Source organism: Aotus nancymaae, unplaced genomic scaffold (genome assembly GCF_030222135.1).
Source record: "Aotus nancymaae isolate 86718 unplaced genomic scaffold, 86718_ANA_hifiasm-v0.15.2.pri h1tg000002l, whole genome shotgun sequence".
In the NCBI taxonomy this organism is placed as follows: Eukaryota; Metazoa; Chordata; class Mammalia; order Primates; family Aotidae; genus Aotus; species Aotus nancymaae.
The window spans coordinates 34,137,251-34,162,038 of NW_026988413.1; the positions used below are offsets into that span (position 1 = coordinate 34,137,251).

General features: G+C 34.9%; 1 protein-coding gene across 8 annotated transcripts in view; it reads left to right on the top strand.

Annotated features, from left to right (window-relative positions):
• CADPS2 (calcium dependent secretion activator 2) overlaps positions 1 to 24,788 on the top strand; it is a 579,466-nt gene that overhangs the window by 409,584 nt on the left and 145,094 nt on the right. For all 8 annotated transcript variants that reach the window (XM_064373922.1, XM_064373927.1, XM_064373929.1 and 5 more), the window contains exons 13-14: positions 1,537 to 1,724; positions 21,170 to 21,271. In XM_064373922.1, coding sequence (XP_064229992.1) covers positions 1,537 to 1,724; positions 21,170 to 21,271 — 290 coding nt within the window. The remainder of the gene's footprint in view (positions 1 to 1,536; positions 1,725 to 21,169; positions 21,272 to 24,788) is intronic.

Consider the following 24,788-nt stretch of genomic DNA (forward strand, 5'->3'; position numbering starts at 1 on the left):
GAAACCTTTAGGCTGAACTTAAAATATGTAAGGAGGCAGCTTTAGGCTAAACTTGATTTAAAAGCATCATGGAAGTACTCAAATATTTTGGATTTTGGAGCATTCCAGATCTGGGACTTTTTAATTAGGGATGCTCAACCTGTAACTTCATGCAATAAAATCACATTCTCTTTAAAATAAGATTTCAGACAAAATGCCCTCCCGCACTAAAGATACTTCAGATAGGAAAAAGTGAAACAACTTATTGCCATGCTCATCCTAACAGTTCACTAATTCATTTATGTATTGTTAATTGAGTATAATTTCATCCTGATCCATCTCAAACTTTACAATCACATGGAGAGTAAAACAAATCATCTCAAAATCCTATTCTGTCTTTTCGTGGACAAACACTTAGTAGTGGCCTCTTGGATTCCACTCAAAGATATTATTCAATTATCAAAAGTTGTTTTGATTTTGTTGATGACCCTAAGTGTAATATGGAGTCTGAGGAAAATGCTACAAGATCTTCCACTGCACCTAGAGGGGAGTGAGTATGACTTGCTTAGAAAGTGTTTGGAGTCAGATGACTGTGAATATAAATCTTGACTCAATAGCTGATTTGCAGTGTGGTCTTGGACAATTCACTTAACATCCCTGAGCTTTATCTTATTTATCTGCGACATGGAAACCATATAACTACCTTGCATGATGGTTCTTCTCTTCCTCCTTTTCTTTTCTTCTTCCTTTCCTTTATTGTCCTCTCACCTTTTTCTCATTATTCTTTTCTTTCTCTTACATGATTACCCTGCCCCTTTTTAAAACTCTCTATACTCCCCTATTTTCTTTTATTAAGTTAATCTATGTAAATCCATATAATTCATCAAGATATTTTATAAGCCAGCCCCACCTAGCCCTGTCCTCTACGTTTAGCCACATAAACTGCCTATTGTGTTCAGGTGGCAGGCACACACATACATCTAACATCTCATTTCAGGAGGGACAGAAACTGCTAATATAAAGCACTAACTCTGTTATAATAGTCATAGGAAGACAAACAAAATGAGAAAAATATCCCAGATATTTAAGTTCCCAAATAGTACATATATACTGCTGCTAGACTTAATGACATTTTCTTTTGGTTCACTTTATAAAACTTCTGGTGAGTAGGAAATTTCGTCTATAATGTTTTCTTTCTTATTGTCTTTTTAATTGATTCATAAAGAGTGAAATTTTTGGAGTAACACTCTTTGTGTGTGATCATTTAGATCCTATAAATAAATGTGGCTAATTTTGAATGTTAGTGGGGAAGCACAAGTTACCCATGCCTTGCTGTGACAGTAAAGAGAGAATAGCATTAGGTCGCCAGTGTCCTAAATCAGTTTAACAATTGATGACATTATCTCTTCTGAAAATAACATGAAATGCACCACTAATATAATAAATGTCAAGATCCTTTCATGCAGCTTCTGTTTATAAGGCCCAAAAGTGCCTTCAGGAAAGCAAATCTTAGTATAGAAAGAAAAAACATATATCTATTCTTTTTCTACTTTGCAGGGTTGGTTTAGCCCCGGCCAAGTCTTTGTGTTAGATGAGTACTGTGCCCGTTATGGTGTAAGAGGCTGTCACAGACATCTCTGCTACCTTACAGAACTGATGGAACATTCAGAAAATGGTGCTGTCATTGACCCTACCCTGCTCCATTACAGCTTTGCATTCTGTGCCTCTCATGTGCACGGCAACAGGTATTTTTACTTGCAAATACAAAGTGAAATGTATGGGGTTGACTATGGAAAAGAGAGAAAAATGTGCTTTGCTCTTATCACCTAGTAACAGATTTTAAATAGCAAACACTTCTTACAGGGGAAAAAAAATGACAGAGAAAAAAAATGTGCATCAATATGCTGTTGATTTAGGTGGGCTACACTTTATGTTTCTTTTTGCTGGTAACACCACTTGAAAGAGAGAGAGGGAGAGAGAGAGAGAAAGAGAGAGAGAGAAAGAGAAAATATCTATGAGATTAGAAACTACCTTTTAGTTCTTATATACCACCTAGTAGCAGGTCTGAACAGCCTTAAGTATCCCTAAGATTCCTATGGTAATGCATACATGTGCCTGGGTAGAATGTGTTGATAGGTCTGTGTGTAACTAATAATCATGGCTTTTCCTCTGTGGACTAAATTTTCACTGATAAAACAATATAAATAATGGGGTGTATGTAGAGTCTCTTCTCAGGTCCTTTTCTAATCCACACTTTAGGAACAAGTACTCTTGCTTTACCAAGATGGCAAAAAAATTGCCTAATGTTGGCCTCTACAACTATGTATCTCTGGGCTTAAAAATCTGTCTATATCATGTGGGATGCAGTGGCTCATGCCTGTAATCCTAGCACTTTGAGAAGTGAAGGAGGGTGGATCACCTGAGGCCAGGAGTTTGAGACCAGCCTGGCCAACTGAGTGAAACCCCATCTCTATTAAGCCAGGCGTGGTGGTACATGTCTGTAATCCCAGCTACTCAGGAGGCTGAGGAACAAGAATCACTTGAACCTGGGAGGTGGAGGTTGCAGTGAGTCAAGATTGTGCCACTGCACTCCAGCCTAGGTAATAGAACAGACTGTCTTCAAAGTAAATAAATAAATAAAAATCTATCCATATCACTCCCCTTCTATTACTCTTGCTCAATACATATTTGATGAATGAATAACTTAATATTTGTGTTAATATTTGTGTTAATATCTACTACCTTTTTCTTTCTGTAGTGTTCTACCAATCAGTCAAAAAAATTATAGATTAACTTTTACCACACTCTTTTTCAAAAAGCTTAAGTGATTTTTTATTATTAAATTAAAAATAGATTCCCAGTGATAGCATCAACATTTTCCCATTATCATCCTGCTCCATCTCACCAGTTTTATCTCCACATAATTTTACTCCAGAAAACCTGTTTATTCTCCATGTTTTTCTTTTTTCCAGTTTTAAAAAGTCAAATATCACGAAACTCATCTTAGAAGACTTCTGTTAACTCATTCAGGCACTAAGAACTTTTTATCTGTACTTATCTCATTACCTTTGTCATATATACTTATTGCTACATGTGCGTGCACACACACACAGACACACACATACCTGCTTCTGTTCCACGAGATCATATTTTAAAGGCAAAAATCAGTCTCATTCACCTGTTATCCTCCACATACCTTAAAACACTATGTCGCATATTGTAGGTAAACAATAAATATTTGTTGAAGTCCCCAATGCTACCATTTCTCAGCCTACAATAAAATTAGATTGATCCTTGTCTCAGAATCTATTCAGGTTTTCACTTTATTTTGGAGTCCAGCCTTGATTTGAAACTAGGAAGATGTTGCTGATTTTAATAGTTTTTTTTCTACTGTCTCCACTCAACCCTCTACACTTAGAAAATGTGGGGGTACAGGGGTCAGCCAGGGTGGCTAACTGTTGATAGTCAGGAGCTGTTTTACTAAAACTGTCTCTTGTCTTCTGACTCTGTCTCAATTTGTTCTCACTAATGGATATCAAAAAATAGACATTCCAGCATCAAGTAGCTCTCTGAAATGCAAGAGGATGAAAAGGTTTCGGTGAGACAAACCCAAAGCAAATTGTATAATCAGATTATTTTATTCATCAGCACAGAAAGGTAAAATTAAATTGAGAACATTAAGTAGGGAATTCAGCTAATGTGCCTTAAAATGTATGTGTTTGAGACACATTGTAATGGAAAGTTACTGAGGCAACTAGGAGCTACTGCTGCTGCCTGGGAGGCAGCCTGATTTGACTCTATAGGTTGCCATAGTTACTTTTATTCTTTAAAACTATTGTTTTCTTTATAATGATACTCTGTAAGGTGTAATTCAAGGTATGTTTATATGTTTATGCATATATTATCTTTAATATTGTACATGAAATCCATTTTCCCAAAGATTAAACTATGTACATATTCAAGTATCTCTGGTAGTATTTTAGAATAGAAATTTGAATCAGTCTCTGATTCAGCATTGAGGTGTCATATAGCATAAGAAGAAGAAAAGAAGAAGTATAGGGTTGAGGGAAATTTGAACCTCAGTTTAGGATAGAAATTATCCAAGATAATCTGAAAGTTATGATGTTTCCTGTGATGTTTAGAGTCCAACAGATGTCATTCAGGAATACTATGCTGCCACAGTTAAAGACCAGAAAGAGGCAAAGATCTTTACTTGAATCCTGGCTCTGAAATTTGTAAACTGACCCATGTTCAGCAAATCACTTAACCTTTCTAAAACTCATATAAAAGGGCCAAATACTAATATGAAGGTACTACGTAATTATAAAATACTATCAATATTAATTACTCTTAACTATTCTAATATACTTTCCTTTGCCACTTAACCCAAGAGGATATAAATTGTGAGAAGAAGAAAAATGTAAAAAACATGTAGTTAGGACTGTTCCTCATGCTAAATAGAAATATTTCAATGTGTATGTAATTATACTCCTAATTTCTTTGCTAACGGAATATTCAGATTTTGGCAACCTCCCCTTGTGAGAATGTGCTTCTCTTATTCATGTCTGCAGCATCTGATATTTATACAGACTTTTGTTTGAAAATACTGTCAATGTCAAATCTGACTTTTCTACAGTGTTTGCCATAGTCTTTTTTTATGGTCATTTTACATCTGTCAGGACACATATTCAGAGAGTCGTTTTGCTCATTACCTGAGGTACCTCTGTTATAAATTCAAAAGGAGAATAGATTTGCTTCTGTTATTGACTGAAGTGAAGGACAACAGTGCTGTCTGGATTTGATATTTTTCAGGGAGCACATCCTATTGCACAGTGTTGAGCTCTCTAGGTGTGTTCTTTCTGTACAGATACATCTCTGAATAGCACTGTGAGTGTTTCAGAAATAAAAGAATAGAGTTAAACAGAAAAGGTCTGGCTGGTACTGAGACTGAGGAAGAGAGAGAAAAAGAAAGGAAGGAAGAAAAAGTGAGTCAAGGACAGAAACAGACCCACTCATGAAGGATGATAGCCACACACATCTGTGAATAACACAACCACTCATTCAGCCATAGTGCCGCTGAGGACTGACAGGAAGGAGAAAAGAGGCTTTCAGAGACAATGCATCATAGGGCAAAGTTCTAGGTTGATATGTGTGGTTATACATCTTGGTTTTGTAAGTCAGGCTGAGGGTGGAGAAACTGAAGCAGCAACACAAAATGGCTTTTATGTCCCAATTTAATGTAAGACATACAGTGTATTCACTGACTCCTCTACAGTTTCGCAGGGCCGTCTTAGAGCTGCTGCATGCCTGACAAAGGCCAGCTCAGATGTGTTTGCTTTCAAGTACAGGGCACAAGAGTACAACATGACTTGAGTTTCACATATAAAATAATCTTAATTTCTACAGATTCAGGCATCAGTCAAATGATCATATCATAATACCTCTGTCTTCATAGATGCTAACATTTCTCCTTATCACTTCAGAAATTATGCTTCAAACTTCCTATCTGTAATTTTAGAGACTGTGATGCATTTTTTGAGAAAAACCACAGATAATTGCATCAAATAGGGTCATCAAAACTGTTCACTTAATTCTAGTCTTGGATATGTGACTATAGAGAAATTAAGTATAAATGACACACACGTTGTAAATGGAGACACTTTTGGGGCAGGTGAGCAACCAGATGAAAGGTCATAAGCAAGGTTATTCTTAGGTAATGTACCTGATATGACAGGTTTCATGCCATGTGCCAAATGAGCAAAGGCAGAAGGGATGGGTATCGAGAGGTATATTTCAAATATTACTAGAGGATTTTTTTTATTTTATCAAAAATAATAGAACAACCCTAAACCTACCTTAATCAGACTTTCCTAGCAATATCTATACTCACCCAACCTCAAGTTCAGTAGTGAAGCGAGATAATTGTGCCTTTCAAAGCAAAACAAAATGGACAAACTAGAGGGAAAAAAACGGGGGAAGGGAGAGACTCAGTGTGTTGGAAATATCTCTGAGTTAGGAATCAGAACATCTGTGTTCCTATTCTGGTTCTTCTACTGATGAACTACTTGACTTTGAGCAATTGGTTTTAACCTGTCTGGGCCTCAGTTTTCCATGTGTACCTTGTGAGTAATAACATCATTGCTACCTACTCAATATGGTTTCTAAATAGGTCAAATAAAATTCTGTAAGTACTTTGTAAATGATAAAATATTGCTTAAATTGCATGTAGTAATATTTTATATGCAGTTTATTAGCTAAATGAGCTTTTGGGGATTGTTCTGTGAAACACTGCAGTGCTCAGGTGAGTTTTGTTATGACAACATACCACAAACAAGTTTCAATCAGGAGGATGAGACTGGAAGAACACTGATAGCAGATAGCCTCACCTCATCTACTATCCATGATCATGGGGAAAAGCCATACTGAAGTTCTGGAACGTCCCTGCCTACCACCCCCGTGTTGCTGGAAAACACTGTAGGCCCCAGGGGGCAGTGGCAAACAGGCAAAAGCATGAGCCAAGAACCCCATCCTCTAGGGTAAGTAAGTAGGCAGACCGCAATTTGGGAAATAGTTGCTAACGTCACCCAATTAATTTCCTGTCTTCCTTCCACACCTTCCGTTCAAACCATGCAACTCGTGGATTTTCTGATATATTAAATAAAACAGCCTACTAAAGGTCTGAGGAAGAGACAAGGCAAACAAAATTTTTTAGTATGTGTTAGACTATGTCAGATTAACCATGAACAGAAATAAGAGCTACACCTTGACATAGTTTTTCTTAAACGTCATACATTTAGAGCCTTCTTCTCGTCAGTAGTTAGATATGGGACAGAGTTTTTGGGTCTTGACTTGGATCTCTATATGATTGTTAACACAGTAACTTTTTCAAAACCAGTATGTGATACTGTTATGTAGAAACAATCAAAGAAAGCTATGTATGTACATATGTGCCATTTACCACTACCATTGCCATTGCAGTTTGGTAGTTTTAGATCTATGTTGGTGTACAAAATTGGCTTGTTATTTTACTTCCTCATACTGGTTTTATCAGGATTGGGTATCCAGGTTATTGTACCTACATAAAATGAACTGGGGAGCTTTTCCACTTGCTCTGCATAAGACTTGAATGGCTTTTTAAAGTTTACTGGTAACTCATCTTTTAAATCAGTCGTCCCCAATCTTTTTGGCACCAGCGACCCATTGCATAGAAGACAATTTTTCCACCGATGGGGCAGAGCAGTAGTGTCAGGAATGGTTTGGGGATGAAACTGTTCCACCTCAGATCATCAAGCATTAGTTAGATTCTCATAAGGAGCACATACTTGCATGCACCATTCATGATAGGGTTCAGGTTCCTATGAGAATCTAGTGCCACCACTAATCTGACGAGTGGAAGTCAGGCAGTACTTGCTTGCCTGTTGCTCACTCCTGCTGTGTGGCCCAGTTCCTAACAGGCCACGGACTGGTACCGGTCCACAGCCTGGCTGTTGGGGATTCCTGTTTTAAACCATCTGGGCTTGGGAATTTATTTGCGGAAAGATTTTTAACTGTTGTATTAGTTTGTTATATGTTGTAGCTACAGAAATATTCAGGCTTTCTACTTATTCTTAAATCCATTTGGACAAGTTATGATTTTCTAGGAAATAGTAACTTTCATTTAAGTTATTAAATGTATTGATATTAAGTTGTTCAAGTTTTTTTTTTTTGTATTTTTTTGCTCAATCTACAATTCCCTCCTTCCTCATTCTAATATTGTTTATTTTTACCTTCTCTCTCTCTTTTTTTTGTTTTTTTGTTAATCCATCAAGTTTATTGGTCTTTACAAAGGAGCAACTTTTGGCTTTAACTCAATTGTTTCTTTTTTAAACATACTTTTTATTTTAGGATAAGTTTAGATTACAGAACGATTACTAAGAGAGTACATAGAGTTTTCATATTTCCTTTTCCTGTAATGTTATTGTCATATATTTGTCAAAACTAAGAAACCAACATTGGCACACTAGTATTAACTGAACAACACTACTAGACATCTGCTCCAAGATTCAATTCAGGATACCAAATTGCACTTAATTGTCATGATTGTGACAGTTTCTTAGTTTTTTGTTGTTGTTGTTGTTTTATCAAATGCCCCTCAATTTGGGTTTGCCTGACATTTTCATGATTAGCCTGAGATTATGGGTTTCAATAAAGAGATAAAATACCCTTCTCATCACAATCTATCAGGGAGTACATAGTATTCATGTGACATCCTGGTAGTGTTTGTCACATTTCTCTACTGTAAAGATATTACTTTTATTTTTTTAAACTCTATTTTGAAGAAAATAGCTAAGTCCAACACACACTGAAGAGGAGATGAAATAAACCCCACCTCCTAGAAGGAGGACTATCTGCGTACATTATTCAGAATTCTTCTGTAAGGAATATTTGTCTCTTCTTACCAATTTATTTAACCATTTGTTTATATCCATATAGATTCATGTACAGTTGCTTTATACCTTGGGTTACAATCTAATATACCTAATACTTTGTTGCTCAGATTGTTCCTGCTATAGCCATTGAAAGCTCTTTTATACTGGCTCCCTTTGATATGCCCAACCCATTTGGTTTTCGAGCACTTTCTTAGGATTATGGTAATCTGACATGCTGCAAGTTCATCTTTTATTTTCCCTACTCCAGCCCGAGAATTAATCAGTTCTCCAAAAAGCTCTTTTGTTGTTGTTGTTAGATAATGGTATTTAGAAACCAAGATCTAGGTGACATGTACGGTCATTTCTGCTGGAATGTCATGGTTTCCAGGCCCTCTCAGTGGACAGAGCTAGGTGGTATGTGATGTATGCTAATCCATGAGTTCATACAGACGTCTCCAACTGGAATCCAGGGCAACAACATTCATTTCAGCATCCTTTTTTCCCTTATCTTTAACTTAACCTTTTCAACAGTGAGAACTCTTACTTCCACCATCCATTTACAAATTGTTCAACCTCTGAACTACACTCAAAACAGTTTTGGAATTCGCCAACTAAGCTATAACACTTGTCTACAAAACCTTGCAGTTCCCAGTCAAAACACTGTTTTCCAAAGATCAGTAGGAAAGCAGCTTTTTCTCCTACCCTCCTTAGTGAGGTTGTGTCATCTTTCCTAAATTCTTACATTAGATGTTTAACTCAGTACTTGTCAGCTTTTCTTTTCTAAGAGTTTAGGGTTGTAACTTTCCCACTAAATTCTGCTTGTATTATGCACTATTTGATTAAAATTCATTCTAAGTAATTGTAACTTTTCATCATAATTTTTTGACACAAGATTATTTATAAGTATGTTTTAAAATCTAAGAATATAAAGCTTTTTGGTTATTTCCTTGAGAACTGATTTCTTACCTAATTCCTTTGTGTTTAGAGAATGTGATCTGTATGATACCAATTCTTTATAACTTGTTAAGATTTCCTTTGTGGCCAAGTATGTGTCAAATATTATAAATGTTTTCTGTCACTTGAAAAAAATATATGTATTCTTTAGCTATGTAGTGCAAACAGGATTTGTGTGGTTAAGATATTCTAAACTCTTACTGAGTGTTGCCTGTTTGATCTGTGGGGTTATGACCAAGATGAGTGGTAATCTACCACCATCATGGTGGTTTTGCTTTCTATTTCTGAAAATTGTTTTGTATACTTTGAGGCTGGTTTTTGAGTGTTTTGTTGTTGTTGTTGTTGTTGTTGTTGTTGTCATTGAGACAAGATCTCATTCTATCACCCAGGCTGGTCTCAAACTCCTGGGCTCAAGTGATCTTCCTCCTTGGCCTCCCAAATTGCTGAGATTATAGGTATATGCCACTGTGCCTGGCCCAAGGCTGTTCTGTATTCAAGCTTAAGATTGTTAGATGTTGCTGGTGGATGGACATTATTATCATCATTTAATGATGCTCATCATAACTAAAACTGATTTTTGCATTATATGTAGGTGATTATTAATGTAGCTTTCTTTTGATGAGTGTTTGTCTGATATATGTTTGTTCATATGGTTAACCTTTCTATGTTCTTGTATTTTAGTGTGTTTTATAAATAGTAAACTAAATTTTTATTCAATTTTCCAATATGACTATTTCTATCTTTTAAATAGTTTGGTCCACTTACATTCATCATGTAATTGATAAAAATAAATCACATATTAATAAAAGTAAATCCATTTCTACCATTTTATTTTAGGCTTTCTTTTTTGGCTCATATTCTATAAACTTTTTCTTCCCTTTTTTATTGGCGTACTTTTTGTTTCATTGAAGTTATTTTAATTCTATTTTTTTCTAACAGTTTATATTTTCCAACAATTACATTTGAAATTTACCAGGCATGATGCTGAAATTTTAAAGGCTTATGCTAATCAGCAAATTTCTCCTCCTAGATAATTCAAAGTCCTTAGAGTATTACCCTCCAGTCACCCCCTTTCTGGCTTACATGCTTAAATTTTGTGGTATTTTATTTTTATCCTTTTTTTTCCTAAGCTTATAAATTAAATATTACTTTTATTATTTTGTACCCAGTACTTGCTTAAATTTAGAAATGATTTTCCTTTTTTCTAAAGATTGTTCTTTGGAATTTTCTATAAATGGACCTCTATACACTGTGAATTGTTACTGGGAATTTGTTTTGTTTCTTCCTAATTTTTCAAAGCAAGTTTTGCTAGATGTACAGTGCTATGTTGATGGTTATTTTCTCATAGTACTTTTAAGATATTCATTTTCTTCTGATTTTCTTTATGAGTATTAAGAAGGTTCTTGGCCACACAAATGCTAGTCTTTTGAAAATGATTCCTCTTTTTTCTCTGGATGCTTTTTTTAAAAAAAGACTATTTTGTTGTTTTGTGTTTCATAAGTGCCCTATAAAGTATCTCTGTATGGATTTCTTTTAATTTATTCTGATTGGGGCATATGTGAATTTCTTGTCTACCCACCATGATATTGGATAAGTGTGAATTTCTTTTTATTTACCCTAATTGAAATATAAAGATTTATATTTGTCATCAGTTCTGGAATAGCATTATCTCTTTAAATGTTGTCTCTTCTACAGTCTTTTTCTTTCTGAAACTCCAATTACCCATGTACCTAGGCATTTTTTCTTCTATATCTTTTAATGTCTGTAATGTGTATTCTATCTACTTATTTTTCAGCTGCATCCTACGTAATGTTTTTAATTCTGTCTTCTAGTTCAGGAGTTGGCTAATATTGTGAAGGGTTCTACAGTAAACATGACAACTATTTTGGGCTTTGTAACTATTCAAAATATTGTAGCTATTTTTGACCATATAGTCTGTGTTACAACTATACAACTCTGCCATTGCAGTGCAGAAGGTCATGGACAATGTATAAATGAATGAGTGTGATTTGTCCCAACAAAATTACATTGACAAAAGCAGGTGATGGGCCATAGTTTGCCAACCCTTACTCTACTTCTTCAGTTCTCTCTTCAGCTGAGACATCTACTTTTTTTATCCACTTATTGAGTTGTTAATTTCAATTAACAAATTCTTTAGTCCTGCAAATTCTATTTGATTCTTTTTGATTGCTGTTTGATTACTTCTGAATATCTCTTATTCCTTTCTTGGTTTGATTCCAATTTTTGTTTCCTTAGGTCTTTTATAATTACTTCATATTATTGTTCAAATAACTGAACTTTTTATTGTTTCTGCCAACATTTTTGCCAAGGTCACTTGTTTGTTTGTTTTTTAATACAACTAGCATTTTTTTTTGTAGTAACATACTTGAGATTAATCTGTGGGAATTCTTGTAAGGCCTGGACCGAGAATGCTTCCCTCTGAAGAAGACTTGTTCTTGTTTTTCCTTGATGTTCGGGAGTGCACTATCCTTTCACTGATACTATAGCCCATTCAAGGATCCCGTTTTTATGCAGGCATCTCAGGCTTAGCAGCCCATCCAAATTAAGTCTATGGCCCAGTGATCCAGTCCCTTAGACACAGCTGTAAAGCTTTCACAGTATTGATATTTACCAACAAGGCAGCCATGTTGTTCACATTCACCCCTGCTCTGCTTTCATCAGGTTCATTTTTTGTTGTTCTCTTACCCTTGGGAGAATTATTTTACTTTCTTCTAAGTGCTGAAAAACATTTAACATATAATTATTGTGGCTTATGCAGTACTTAGGTGTTTTGTAGTGAATAAGGATTTGGGGAGTATCAAGTTAGTCCACCATACTGGAAGCAGAAGTCACATGGTAAAATTTGCATTTAAAAAATTATTTGAACATCTCTGTGGAGAACACACTGGGTGCCTCCTCAGACTGCCCTCTGCCTGAGATTTTACCTAAATAACTTTTGCCCATTCATCACACTTCAGGTTAAGTATCATTTCCAAACTGAATCCTCCTCTGACACTCCAAACTAGATCAGATACTTATATTTTTGCCCTTCTTACATGTAATTATATACTTGTTGTCTAATTTTTATTTTGTGTGCATTTTCCTACTATAAACTCTACTGGAGCAGAAACCATTTCTGTTGTCCTTACGTTATATCCCATGACCTGACCAAGTGCTCCATGAATACTGATTGAATAAATAAGTAAATGACATTGGACCATCTGTTTACAAATTTTATAGGGGACATATTATGGACCTTCTTAAGTAAGTTTACAATTAAATGTTTTTAAATTAATCAACTGCAATTATTTTTATGGCACATGATAAACGCCCTACCTAACCAGCAAGATAGCATCATTTTACATCATAGAAATTAATATATTAAAACAGATTATCTTTTTAGTATATAAAATTGAAAATGATTATAACAAATGATAAAGACTACAATTGGTGAGGTTGCAGGGAAATTAATAGTTTCATGCACTGCAGGTCAGAGTGTAAGCTGATAAGTGCTTTCTAAAAAAGCAACTTTGCAATATGTATTGAATACCTGAAAATATCTTGCATTTAACATAGCAATATACCTTTAGAAATTTATCCTAAGAAAACAATTGGATATGAGTTAAAAATACATAAGATTAATTATTGAAGCACTATCTGTGATGGCAAAAATAGAGGAAAGATGCCTACATTTCTAAATAATGGAAAATTGGATTAATAAATTAAGGCACATCTATATATTAAAATATAATTATTTCATTATAAATTAGAATATTTATATCATATTTTAAAAGTTTACAGTTCATTAAAAGAATAAAATTATGAGTCAGAATGTACAATATAGCTATAGATTTATAGAAACAAATTATAATTATATTTATAAAATATTTCGGTTATTTCTAATTGGCATATTTATAGGAAATTTTCATTTGGTCTTTATTTTTCCAAATTTTTCTTCTCATAGTATGATATATATGAAGTTCTTTAGTGACAATATATGTTGTTTTTAAAAAATATTGAATATAGAGCAGAGGCTGATATTTAGATCAGCGAAGCTCTGTACCAAATCTCTCTGCTTTTGTATTAAATTCCTCTTGGAATTTGTTTCTCTTGAATTCTAGAATTATGTACAGCAATGATTTCAGTTTGGATTAGTTCAAGAAAGTTTTCTTATTTGTGTGTTTGGTCCCAGGAGAGTCCAGTTATCAAGCACTTTTTGGTCCTTGGCCTATTCATCACCACCCTAACACAAAAACTAAGTTACGGTCTTACACTTTATAGAGTCAAGATGATTGATACCACCAGTCAGATCAGTCTGATCAGAGTCAGAGTCAGATACCACTGTGGTATCTGACTCTTTTTAAAATAAACATCCAAGGAAATTAGAATGCAGTGCAAAATCCAGACAAGGAAGCGAGGAGTGTTTGTAAAAACATAAGAACATGTTTCAGAAATTCATCTTCTAAAATATTTTCTCATAGAAAATCTGTTTCTTTTATCTCAATGATCATATAGAGACACAATTTCTTCTTCTGGATATTTAAAATTAGAGGGGCAGTAAAAGGACACTGAGTCATATATTTGTAATATATGACCGTCCAAATGATACATCATTTGATTGAAACAATAGGAGGTGTTACAGGTTAGGAAACAAAAAAGAGGAGATTATTGTTTTCTTCCTCATCATCTTTCGTCATTTCTTATTCTCGTGCTGTGACATTCTCTCCTTTCCATTCTGTTCACAAATGGATATTGGTGGGAAATACACGAAGTGCAAAGTGACTTTTACCTGCTGTGCTGCAGGCAGAATTGACAATTCAGAAATACCACCCTCTAGGTGTCCTTACCCTTCTCACTTTCCCTAGAGGAAGCTAAGATGTCATGCATTCCTCATAGCAGAGGCAGGTGAAAAGAAGCCTATAAGAAACTCAAAAGCACCATGTATTTTGTCATTTGCCCATGCATTGCTTGTGAAATAATCTTTTACAACAAACCACCAGATTTCCAGGACAAACTTACGTGATGAGTTGGAGATGGGGTGGGGGAGCATTTAAAAATCAATTTAACCACATTAACTTAATTTAATGTCTCATTAATTTAACCACACTTTGCTATATGGTGTTAATCCTGGTGTCTTCATTCAACCCACAAGCTAGCTAAGTACTCTATACCAGGCAATATGCAGAGTCCTAGAGATTGTATAGGAGAGGCAATATGCAGAATCCTAGAGATTATAAAGCCAAGGGCACATTTATCCCTCAAGTGTCTAGAAACTGTCCAGGTGATAAAAGTGACTGAAAAAAAATAACTCTAGAATATGTTATCATTTTCATTAAGTAATAAAACGGATGTTCATCCGCACTAAATAATGAATTTGAAGTAGGAATTGTGGGTATATATGACCAAATAAATTTGGAAGTGCTATTGAAATAGAGTTAAACAGATTTCTTTACTGTGAGGCTTCTCAGACCACTTCATATGCTGTGATTGTTCTGTGAACCTCCAAAAGGGTTGTGTAATTTGCATTGTTTACAAAATATTTGGGCATCCCTAAGGGTCATTATTCCTTACAACATCTTTTGGAAAATGTTAATAGTCATTAATTCATCTTTACTAAAATTTACTCCAAAGGAATGGATATTAAACATGCCAAATTAGTTTTTATTGGTGTTACAAACTTCTGAAATCTTTCATTATACTGGAAAAGGGAACTATAAAATGTGTGAATACAAACTGTTCAAACAAGGGAAGTAAAGCACTAGGTTTGCACAAATGTGAATAAGCAGATTTCCTCATTGATATTCTTTCTTCTGCTCAAATGCCTGATTCTACAGCCCAGTTTTGTACCCTTTTTCTCTTAGATACTTCTTAGCCTGTAGTGTAGTTGTTATTTACCTTTATAGAAACTAAATTTTTAATTTGTTCTACCCCAGAAGCCATCAGAAATAATAGAAAATGGATTAGGATTAGTAATTCTGTTTACTTCTCTCATTCCTGACTTTTCCTTTAAAAATATTTTTTTTCAGTTTAGAGCTTATTACAAGTCACACTTGTCATAGGAGGAATTAATAATCATGACAGGATGTTCAATATATATATAGAAGAGTTTTTGCATTTGTTTTAGAATTCAGTAATCTGTCAGATTTGTGAATAGCACAAATTATAAAATTGCTTAGTTCATGGAGAAATTTAAGAAAATTTGTAGAGAGGCCTTATCAACTATTTTTTGGATGAATCTCCCTTTCAAAAAGTATCATGTGTGTTTATGTGCACACATGTTTATGCAGCTTGCGGGGGGATGTACTTGTGTGTGATGGCTTCTCTGAAAACAGAATGTGACCTACAGGCAGACGTTAAGATCAGGCCTCAGTGGCAGAAGGTTCTGTTGTACAAATTCTGTTTTTTAAGACTCCTTGAAGTAAATTAACACAGACACAGCTGCATTTGGTGTTTACTTGCTTATCGTTTAAGACCAGATAGAAGTTTTATGTCATAAGTTGTTTCACTTTATATATAATTAAAAGAATTATATCTACTTTTAATCTGTATTTTATAATTTGTTTGTATGTATAGCCTTTTTCACAGAGCACCCTATTTTTATTGAAATCATGTAACTTCAATAACTATAGGCCCCAGAAAAAAAAGAGAACATCACATCTTGATACGTGAGAATACTCTTTATTCTCATCAGAACCACTTTAATATTTAATTATTATCATAGGATTAAGTCCCACTTCACATTCGAATGAGAAGATTGGTCTTTTATGTTAGAATTTTAAATAACCACATTTTAACAGACCCTTTATCAATATCAAAGTGGTATTATGTTTACTTATATCTAAGGAGAAAATTTCTATTCTTGAGATTTAAAGTAAATTATTTTACTATTAAAATAGAACTAAACACCAAAGGTTTTTCTGCTAAGTGTAAATACATACTAACTTTAATTAGAGATCTCTTTACCCAGTGTACTTAACTACAGTTCCTGCTTCTGTTTGCTTTTCACAAAATTTTCTATTTTGCCAACTATCATATAATAAAAACATTCCAAGCCGGGCGTGGTGGCTCAAGCCTGTAATCCCAGCACTTTAGGAGACTGAGGTGGGTGGATCACTTGAGGTCACTTGAGGTCAGGACTTCAAGATCAGCTTGGCCAACTTGATGAAACCTCGTCTCTACTAAAAATATGAAATTAGCCAGGTGTGGTGGCACGCTTCTGTAATCCCAGCTACTCGGGAGGCTGAGGCAGGAGAATAGCCTGAACCTGAGAGACAGAGGTTGCAGTGAGCTGAAATTGTGCCACTGCACTCCAGCCTGGGTGACAGAGGTAGACTCCATCTCAAAATTAATTCATTAATTAAGTTAAATATAAAAATATTCCAAATAATCTATACCCTGTTAATCCTAATAAGCAGTAATAATTTGTCATATTACTAATTCATGAATTCTTATCATCTTAAGTAATATTTATATTGTATATATCACTCATTTTTTTCCTCAGCATATATGCATTAACTATAAACAATATGCCAGCTGGTGTTCTAGCACTAGAAATACATCACAAAGGAAGCAGACAGTAAACAGATAGGTAAAAATATCATGTTAGATGGCAACCATATGCACAGTGGCCATCAATAAAGCATATTGAGAAAAAGGTCTATGGGAATGGGAAATACACCTTCATAGAAGATGGTTGGAGATGACCTCACTAATCCCAAGTTATGTAAGTAGAGACCAGAAGAAAGGGAGTGAGCAAGCCAGGTGTGCATGTGTGCACATATGTGTGTTTGTATACACCTAGAGAAAGTGCTCTCAGACAGAAGCAGCAGCACTTGCAAAGGCCTTCGGGCTGGAGCTTGCTTCGTGTGTTTGAGGACTAGCTAGGAGGCCAGCATGGCTTGAGAGGAGGGGAACAGGGCAAGTCATGGGGTAGATAAGGTCAGATTGTGGGAAGCAGGCCTCATAGATCATGTAGACCATTGTAAAGGCTTTGGCTTTTACCTTGTGTGCCACCATTACAGGATTTTGAGTCAAGGAGTACTGTAATAATGACTCATGCTTGAAGAGGCTCAGAATAGCGTGTGGCCAGTTATCTGACAAAGCACTGGGAAAGAGCAAGGAGGCGGCCTACATACTCAGGGATAAGCTGATGGTGTGTGGGATCAGTGGATCAGTGGTAGATATGGTGAGGGACAGTCAGGTTCTGGGTGTGTTTTGAAGGTAGAGCTGGCAGAAATGAATTTCTAAACTGAGCTCATAGAAACTATAATTTTTAAATCTCAATTACTCTGGGTTTACTAAACATTCATAAAATATAACTGGTTTAAATTTATCTCTGGCAGGGCATGGTGGCTCATGCCTGTAATCCCAATGCTTTGGGAGGCCAAGGCAGGTGGATCATGAGGTCAGGAGTTTGAGACTAGCCTGACCAACATGGTGAAATTCCATCTCTACTAAAAATACAAAAAATTAGCTGGGCATAGTGGCAAGTGCCTGTAATCCCAGCTACTCGGAGGCTGAGACAGAGGTTGCAGTGAGCCAAGACCACATCACAGCACTCCAGCCTGGGCAACAGAGCAAGACTCTGTCTCAAAAAAAAATAAAAATAAAAATTCTCTCAAGGCTTTTGTGAAAACATACTTTATAATGTATGAAATGACAAGTTTTAGGACTTCCTTTCTTAGGGTCTTCTTTACCTGACTTGCTGATTCAATGGTAAGCATTTTATTTTACGTTTCATTGGTTTTTAAGGTCTCCACTTTAGACAAGTCAGGTGGAAAATGTCTAATGTAAGTAAGGATATTCAAAATACTCCATTATTGCTTTTCAAATATAGTTTTCATGGTTTAATTGGGTTTCTATTGTTCCTTATTTTTTTCCATCAAAATATAGCAGAAAGAGAGTAAGGATAAGAGCATCATCTTTGAAGGGCAAGAGACCTAGGTTCAAGTCCAGGCTCCTGCATTTCCCAGCTGTGTGACCTTGGGGAATTAACTTAACCTCTCTGAGCCTCAGCAGCCTTCTCTTTTGGAAAGGAGACAGGATTGCTGTGAGCTTGATGTGTTATTCTGCATATAAAATAATCAGTACAAAATACCAGACACATATTTAAAATTCTCTAAGTGCTAATCATTATGTTTATTTTAATAATTACAGTGACAAGATGTTGATGACATGGGAAGTATTTGCATTTTTTGGGAAGAATTATTGTAGTAGGAACTCTTGCCTTTAGACTTGACTACTGCAAAGTTACCATTTGTTACCAATAATTTAGATATAGAAGGCTGCTTCATATGCCTACTATTCAGTACTTAGTCTGATATATATACTATAATAAGGATATGTAAATAAAGGCAAGTCCAAATTGCTAAACATCGTATTTAACCTGTCAGATTTGTACCTGATGTAGTAATAAACTCAGTAAAATTGTGGTCCTTCACTCTATATAACAGTCTTTTCTTAGTGAAGGTTGACACAAGTGAGCTTCCCCTGACTTACCTTTTTCACTTGTCATCACCTGACCCCCTGGCTCCATTCTGTAGAGCAGGCAGTGTGCCACAGTGAAGTCTAATATGATAGGACAACTTACACTGTCACTGAGGATGACAATCTCATTTGACAGTTGAACCAAATAGCAAAGTTTACTCACATTTAATCATATAGCGTCTGCCGGGTAGCTAAGCCAAAGGATTATATCAATCAGCAGAATAATAAAGATAAGTTATTTACTCTTTTTATCAAGTTTGCAGACAGAGTCAGTGAAATAATCACTCATAACTTTATGATATGAGTTTTTATTGCTGTCTACATAATAATGTAATTTAGGTATAGTTTTTATCTGAATACTCAAATTCCCAATTTAATGGTTTATAGAGAATTTTCCAGTTGAACTTTTGTAATTATTGTCAATGCTTATTCATAGGTTACAGTCTGTGTTTTGTATTAACATTTGCTCAATGGAAATTGATTTTAAAATAATATATGAAAAATCCATTATTAAATTAATATAAAACATTAGGATTAGCTCATAGTTCACTGCCTTATAATTTATGCATTAGACTTTTTCTCCTTCCTAAAAATGCTTGAAAGACTAATATTTGGCTGTTATTTTTTCCATAGTTAACATTCAAAATGCATTCAGATGGAATAAATGTGATTGATATATTATTCTGCATGTGAAATTAAATAATGTAAATAATGTTTCCCTCTTTAGGAATAAAATATTGTAAGGAATGTTTTTAAAGCATAAATTTCCAGCATGATGTGAGTCTCTGAAGTAAAAATTATGTACTCTATACTGGAAAAAAATCTCTTGTACTTAAATGATACTTTGATTTGACTGAAAGGTCATTATGTCAGTATAATTCAGGTATATTTAAAATTAATAGCTTTCATCTTAATTGACTAGTTAACAAGCTTCAAACATATACACACACATACATATCACTATATGTATATCTATAAAAAGGAACAAATAAAAATCTTGTTAGGAAAGTTATTTTAGACATTCATTTTTCTTTGTTTTCAATAATTCTTGTTTCTACCTATTTTATACATAACCATTAAAATTAGTACATTGGAATGATAAATGCACAAGTCTTTGGGAATTAAAATATAATCTTTAGAGTACACATGTAATCCTAGCCCTTTAGGAGGCCAAGGCGGGCTGATCACCTGAGGTCAGGAGTTCCAGAGCAGCCTGAAGAATATGGTGAAACTCCATCTCTACAAAATATACAAAAATTAGCCGGGTATGGTGGCAGGCACCTATAATCTCAGCTACTTGGGAAACTGAGGCAGGAGAATTGCTTGAACCCCAGGAGGCAGAGGTTGCAGTGAGCCGAGTTCATGCCATTGTACTCCAGCCTGGGCAACAAGAGCAAAATTCCATCTCAAATAAATAAACAAACAAACAAAGAGGTGGGAAATGATTGGTGTTCATTATCAAGTGCAAAAGGCTTATTTTGTTGTTAGGATATATAAACAGGCTTTGAAATTAATATGAGATTCATATGTTTTTCCTCTGCATCAACAGAGACAATTACGATTTATATATTCAAAATTTTCAATGATTGCTATTCAGATACCTAAATTGATACAGAACAAATTCCAAATTTCTATTATTTGATATATTTTATATTTTTAATCCTAATCTTCATAAAATAAATTTCTTTTCAGTCTTTATAACTACTTTGTAAAATTCTAATGAAACTCACATTGATTTTACAGGAATATTTAAACAAAAAAAACTTGAAAAGAAATAAGCTCTCTTTCTTTCCTGTATATTTTAATTCTAATATTTATTTTTGTTCATATGCCCACGTTTAACCAAACAAAGAGAGAGCAATGAACTTCTACAGGTATCCAAAATTTCTATATTTCTTACAATAATTAAATCTCCAATTCTGTGAAGAGAAGTAGTTAAGACACTTTACCTTACATTCATTATTTTTTAATAATATTTTCATTCAGGGGATTTCATTTAGCTGGTCAAATGTTTGGTACTACTTTAAATCACTTTTCACTGACATTTTCAAGGACTAATTGTTTTTGGTAGGTCTGAAAAATATTTATTGTAATCTTTTACCTTGAAGGCTGTCTAAAAGAGAGTAATTCCATTCCATTCATTCTAAGTCAAAATATAAAGCAAATGACTGCAAATATTTCCAGTATATTTCCACAGTAAACACAACTAATATGTATACAGTGAACTGGTATGCCTTTTCCTTAATTATTTGGATTTTTGAAAAATATATAAATGTATAAAATATATAAAAGTAAATGCTCTATCAATATAAATTATTGATTCTTCTTTTTTCTTTTTTCAGGCCTGATGGAATTGGGACTGTTTCAGTGGAAGAAAAAGAAAGATTTGAGGAGATAAAAGAGAGACTTTCTTCCCTTTTAGAAAATCAGATAAGCCATTTCAGGTATATATTTTATTCATTAATATAAATATTTCTTTTCATACTTCACTCAACCCTTCCTTCCCCCACAAATTGTTTATTATATCATTCTACTAGTACTCAAGATCATCAATAGCCCTCCATTGCTAGCAGAGTAAGGTTCACATTCTTCAGTCTGTGGTCTGCTGCTCAGCCTATCATTCAGTCTCTGCTACTCATTTAGGTTAGCTATTCCCCGTACAATATACATTCCACTGCACCTCTTACTTGCCTTTTGCATTTCTCAGTCTTGCATAGTCTCTTCCCCCTAGGTCTGGTGACTGTTCCTCCTGCTTTCTGTATCACCAGGTAAGGAGCCCTCAACTCTCACCTCCACAGTGGAGCCTTTCTCCATTATTCCAGCAAAGAGTATCCTGAAGTCTTTGAGCAATTATTGTCTGTACCATTGTCCTTTCACTTATAACCCACATGGCTTTAAAGTCATTAGTTCTCTTTTTATATACATTTGGTGAGAACACAGGTCACACCACTTAGCACCATTCCTTGCTCACAAACTTAGATATCAGCTGGTCACACCTCATACCTGTAATCCCAGCACTTTGGAAGGCTGAGTGGGGTGGATCACTTGACACCAGAAGTTCAAGACAAGACAGGGCAAAATGGCAAAACCCAATCTCTATAAAATACATAAAACTTAACCAGGTATGGTGACGCATGCCTGTAGGCTCAGCTGCTCAGGAGGCAGAAGTGGGAGAATCACCTGATTCTATAGAGGTCAAGGCTGCAGCCTGGACAACAGCATGAGACCTTATCTCAAAAAAAAAAAAAAAAAAAGTCATCAATACTAAGAAATATTTCAAACATTTGCAGAGTAAAAGATAAATATCTTGATAATATTTATTTTCCCCTCATTGTAGTTAGTTCAACAGAACCTAATGATTAAAAACAGAAATATGTCAATATGTTTTCTTTTTCTCTCACTCTTATTATTAGGCCTTATAAAATGTCACCACATAATGTATTGTGTCTTACAGCGTGTCTGCCATGTTGCATGCATGTGATTTGGAACCATTTCATGTGCACTTATTTAAAATATAAAGTTAGTGAATATGCTCATAAAAATATTTTATTTAACCTTATGAATGCTATATGACCATCCTGAGGCTGTTTCCTTATCTTATTCCTGATTCCTTATTGTCTTATTACTATTATTCCTTTTTATTATGTTTTCTAATAATGTAAAGGTCTTAGACTCTGGATTTTTAAAATGATATTGAAAGGAGAAATTCTCATAGTATATACTATGAATCTATTCCCCTACATTAGTGATTTTTTAACTGAGGCCGGTAGCACTCCCTTAGGGTAAGTGAATGAGGCAAGATTTTCCTTGTCGTGATAACCAGGGGTAGGGACAGTCATTTAGTGCTGGGTTTAAAAGTACAGTGCATGAGACAGTCCCACACTGGAGAATTATTCTGCCCAAAAGGCCAGTAAATTTACATTAGGAAATACTGTTGTAGACAGCATAGCTGAATTCAACTTACAGAGTTACGATTGAATTCTCTGCCTGAAATGATTTTTGAGTTTTCAAACAAAATGGAGACATAAAAAATTCTTTTGCATTTGTAGAAATGTGTTTCTGCATTTGCTGTTGTTCAAGCGTTGCCTTAGCCAGGTGCAGTGGCTCACACCTATAATCGCAGCACTTTAGGAGGGTAGGTTGCTTGAGCCCAGGAGTTCAAGACCAGCCTAGGCAACATAACATAACCCCATCTCTACAAAAAAGAAAAACAAAAAAAATTAGCTGAGTGTGATGGTGTGTGCCTGTGGTCCCAGCTACTCCAGAGGCGGAGGTGGAAGGATCACTTGAGTCTGGGAGGTCAATGCTGCAGTGACTCTGTCTCAAAAATAAATAAATTAATAAATAAATAAAAAGGAAAAAAGTATTGTCTCCTAGGTTGTATAGAATCCTTTAAATGTATTTTATGTATCTTTCAGTGAAAATCAGTGTAATTTTTCTCTTTTTTTGCTATCGTTGAGACCCAGCCATCATTCAATTAGATATTTATATTAGTAACTGAATAAGTCTCTATTGTTATATTAATGATTTCAACTGCAAGGAATAGAAATTCTACCTCAAACAGGTTTAAACAATAAATAAATTTATATGCTCACTTGCATGCAGGTCTCCAGCAGGCAAGCTTTAAGACAAGGTTTCAGTAGCCACAGCTCTCTTTCTTTGTGATTTTCACATTGCTATTCTCTTTTATTGGATAGCTTCATCCCTAGACTGGTAGCAAGATTACATAATTTTTTGATTTTTTTCTCTTTATCTCACTCCTTTGCCATTAAGCCTACAGAATTTCTTGGCCTCTCATTCATACATGTCAGTGTTCAAAGGAAGTTACAGAAGCTGTATTTTTCTGTAGTTTTCTCTTAAGATCATCCTTGGAAGATCCTAGCAAACTATTATTTGTATCTTATGAACCTAGTTTTGAACCAAAACCAGTGGCCAGAGGAATTCTATACACCGGATGCCTCAATCAGTCACTAACATTGACATGGGATTGCTATACTGAGTTTGACTAATCAGAACCATCCACCAGGGGATTTCAATCCCCCATACTGCCACCCAAAAACTACAACTACATAGTAGTGGACAGTAATGTCCACATCATTTATTGTATTCATTTTGTATTAGTATCATTTTAGTTTCATTTCCTCTCGTAAAGTTTTGTTTCTCTATTTCTCTTATACGTACATCATCTTTGGATAATTTCTCTAAATATGTACTTTACAATCCTGATATGATTTGGCTCTGTGTCCCAACCCCAATCTCACCTTGAATTGTGATAACCTTCACATGTCAAGGGCAGGACCAGGTGAAGGTAATCGTACCATGGGGGAGGTTTCCCCCATGTTGTTCTCCTGATAATGAGTGAGTCTTCTGAGAGCTGATGGTTCTATAAGCATCTGCCATTTCCTCTGCTTGCACTCATTCTCTCTCCTTCCACCCTGTGAAGAGGTGCCTTCTGCCATGACTATAAGTTCCCTGAGGCCTCTCCACCCATGTGGAACTGTGAGTCAGTTAAACCTCTTCTTTTTAAATAAATTACCCAGTCTTGGGTATTTCCTTATAGCAATGTGAGAACAGACTAGTACAAATCCCTTTCGTTTTATGTCTTTAATGTACTGAGGACTAGAATTGAGATTAACTGGCATAGACTTTTTGGGCTGACATTTTTCTTTTTTGATGTTCATAGAGTTTATATAAATTTTTACCAATTTTATCTTTCCCGAGTCTATAAAAGACTAGATTAGAGGAAATGGGATTAAAATGAAGTAGAAATTTAACTGACCATATAGGCAACTAGAAAACAACATATTAAAATTGTCTGTTAGAACTCATATTCTGCCAAATTACCCTCCTTAGCCACTTAATGTTAAAATTTAGAAAAAAAAAATTCTTTAGAATTTACATTAAAGAAGTAAAAGTATTACCATTAATAATTCTTGTATAGGAATTTATTTAGGCCCAACT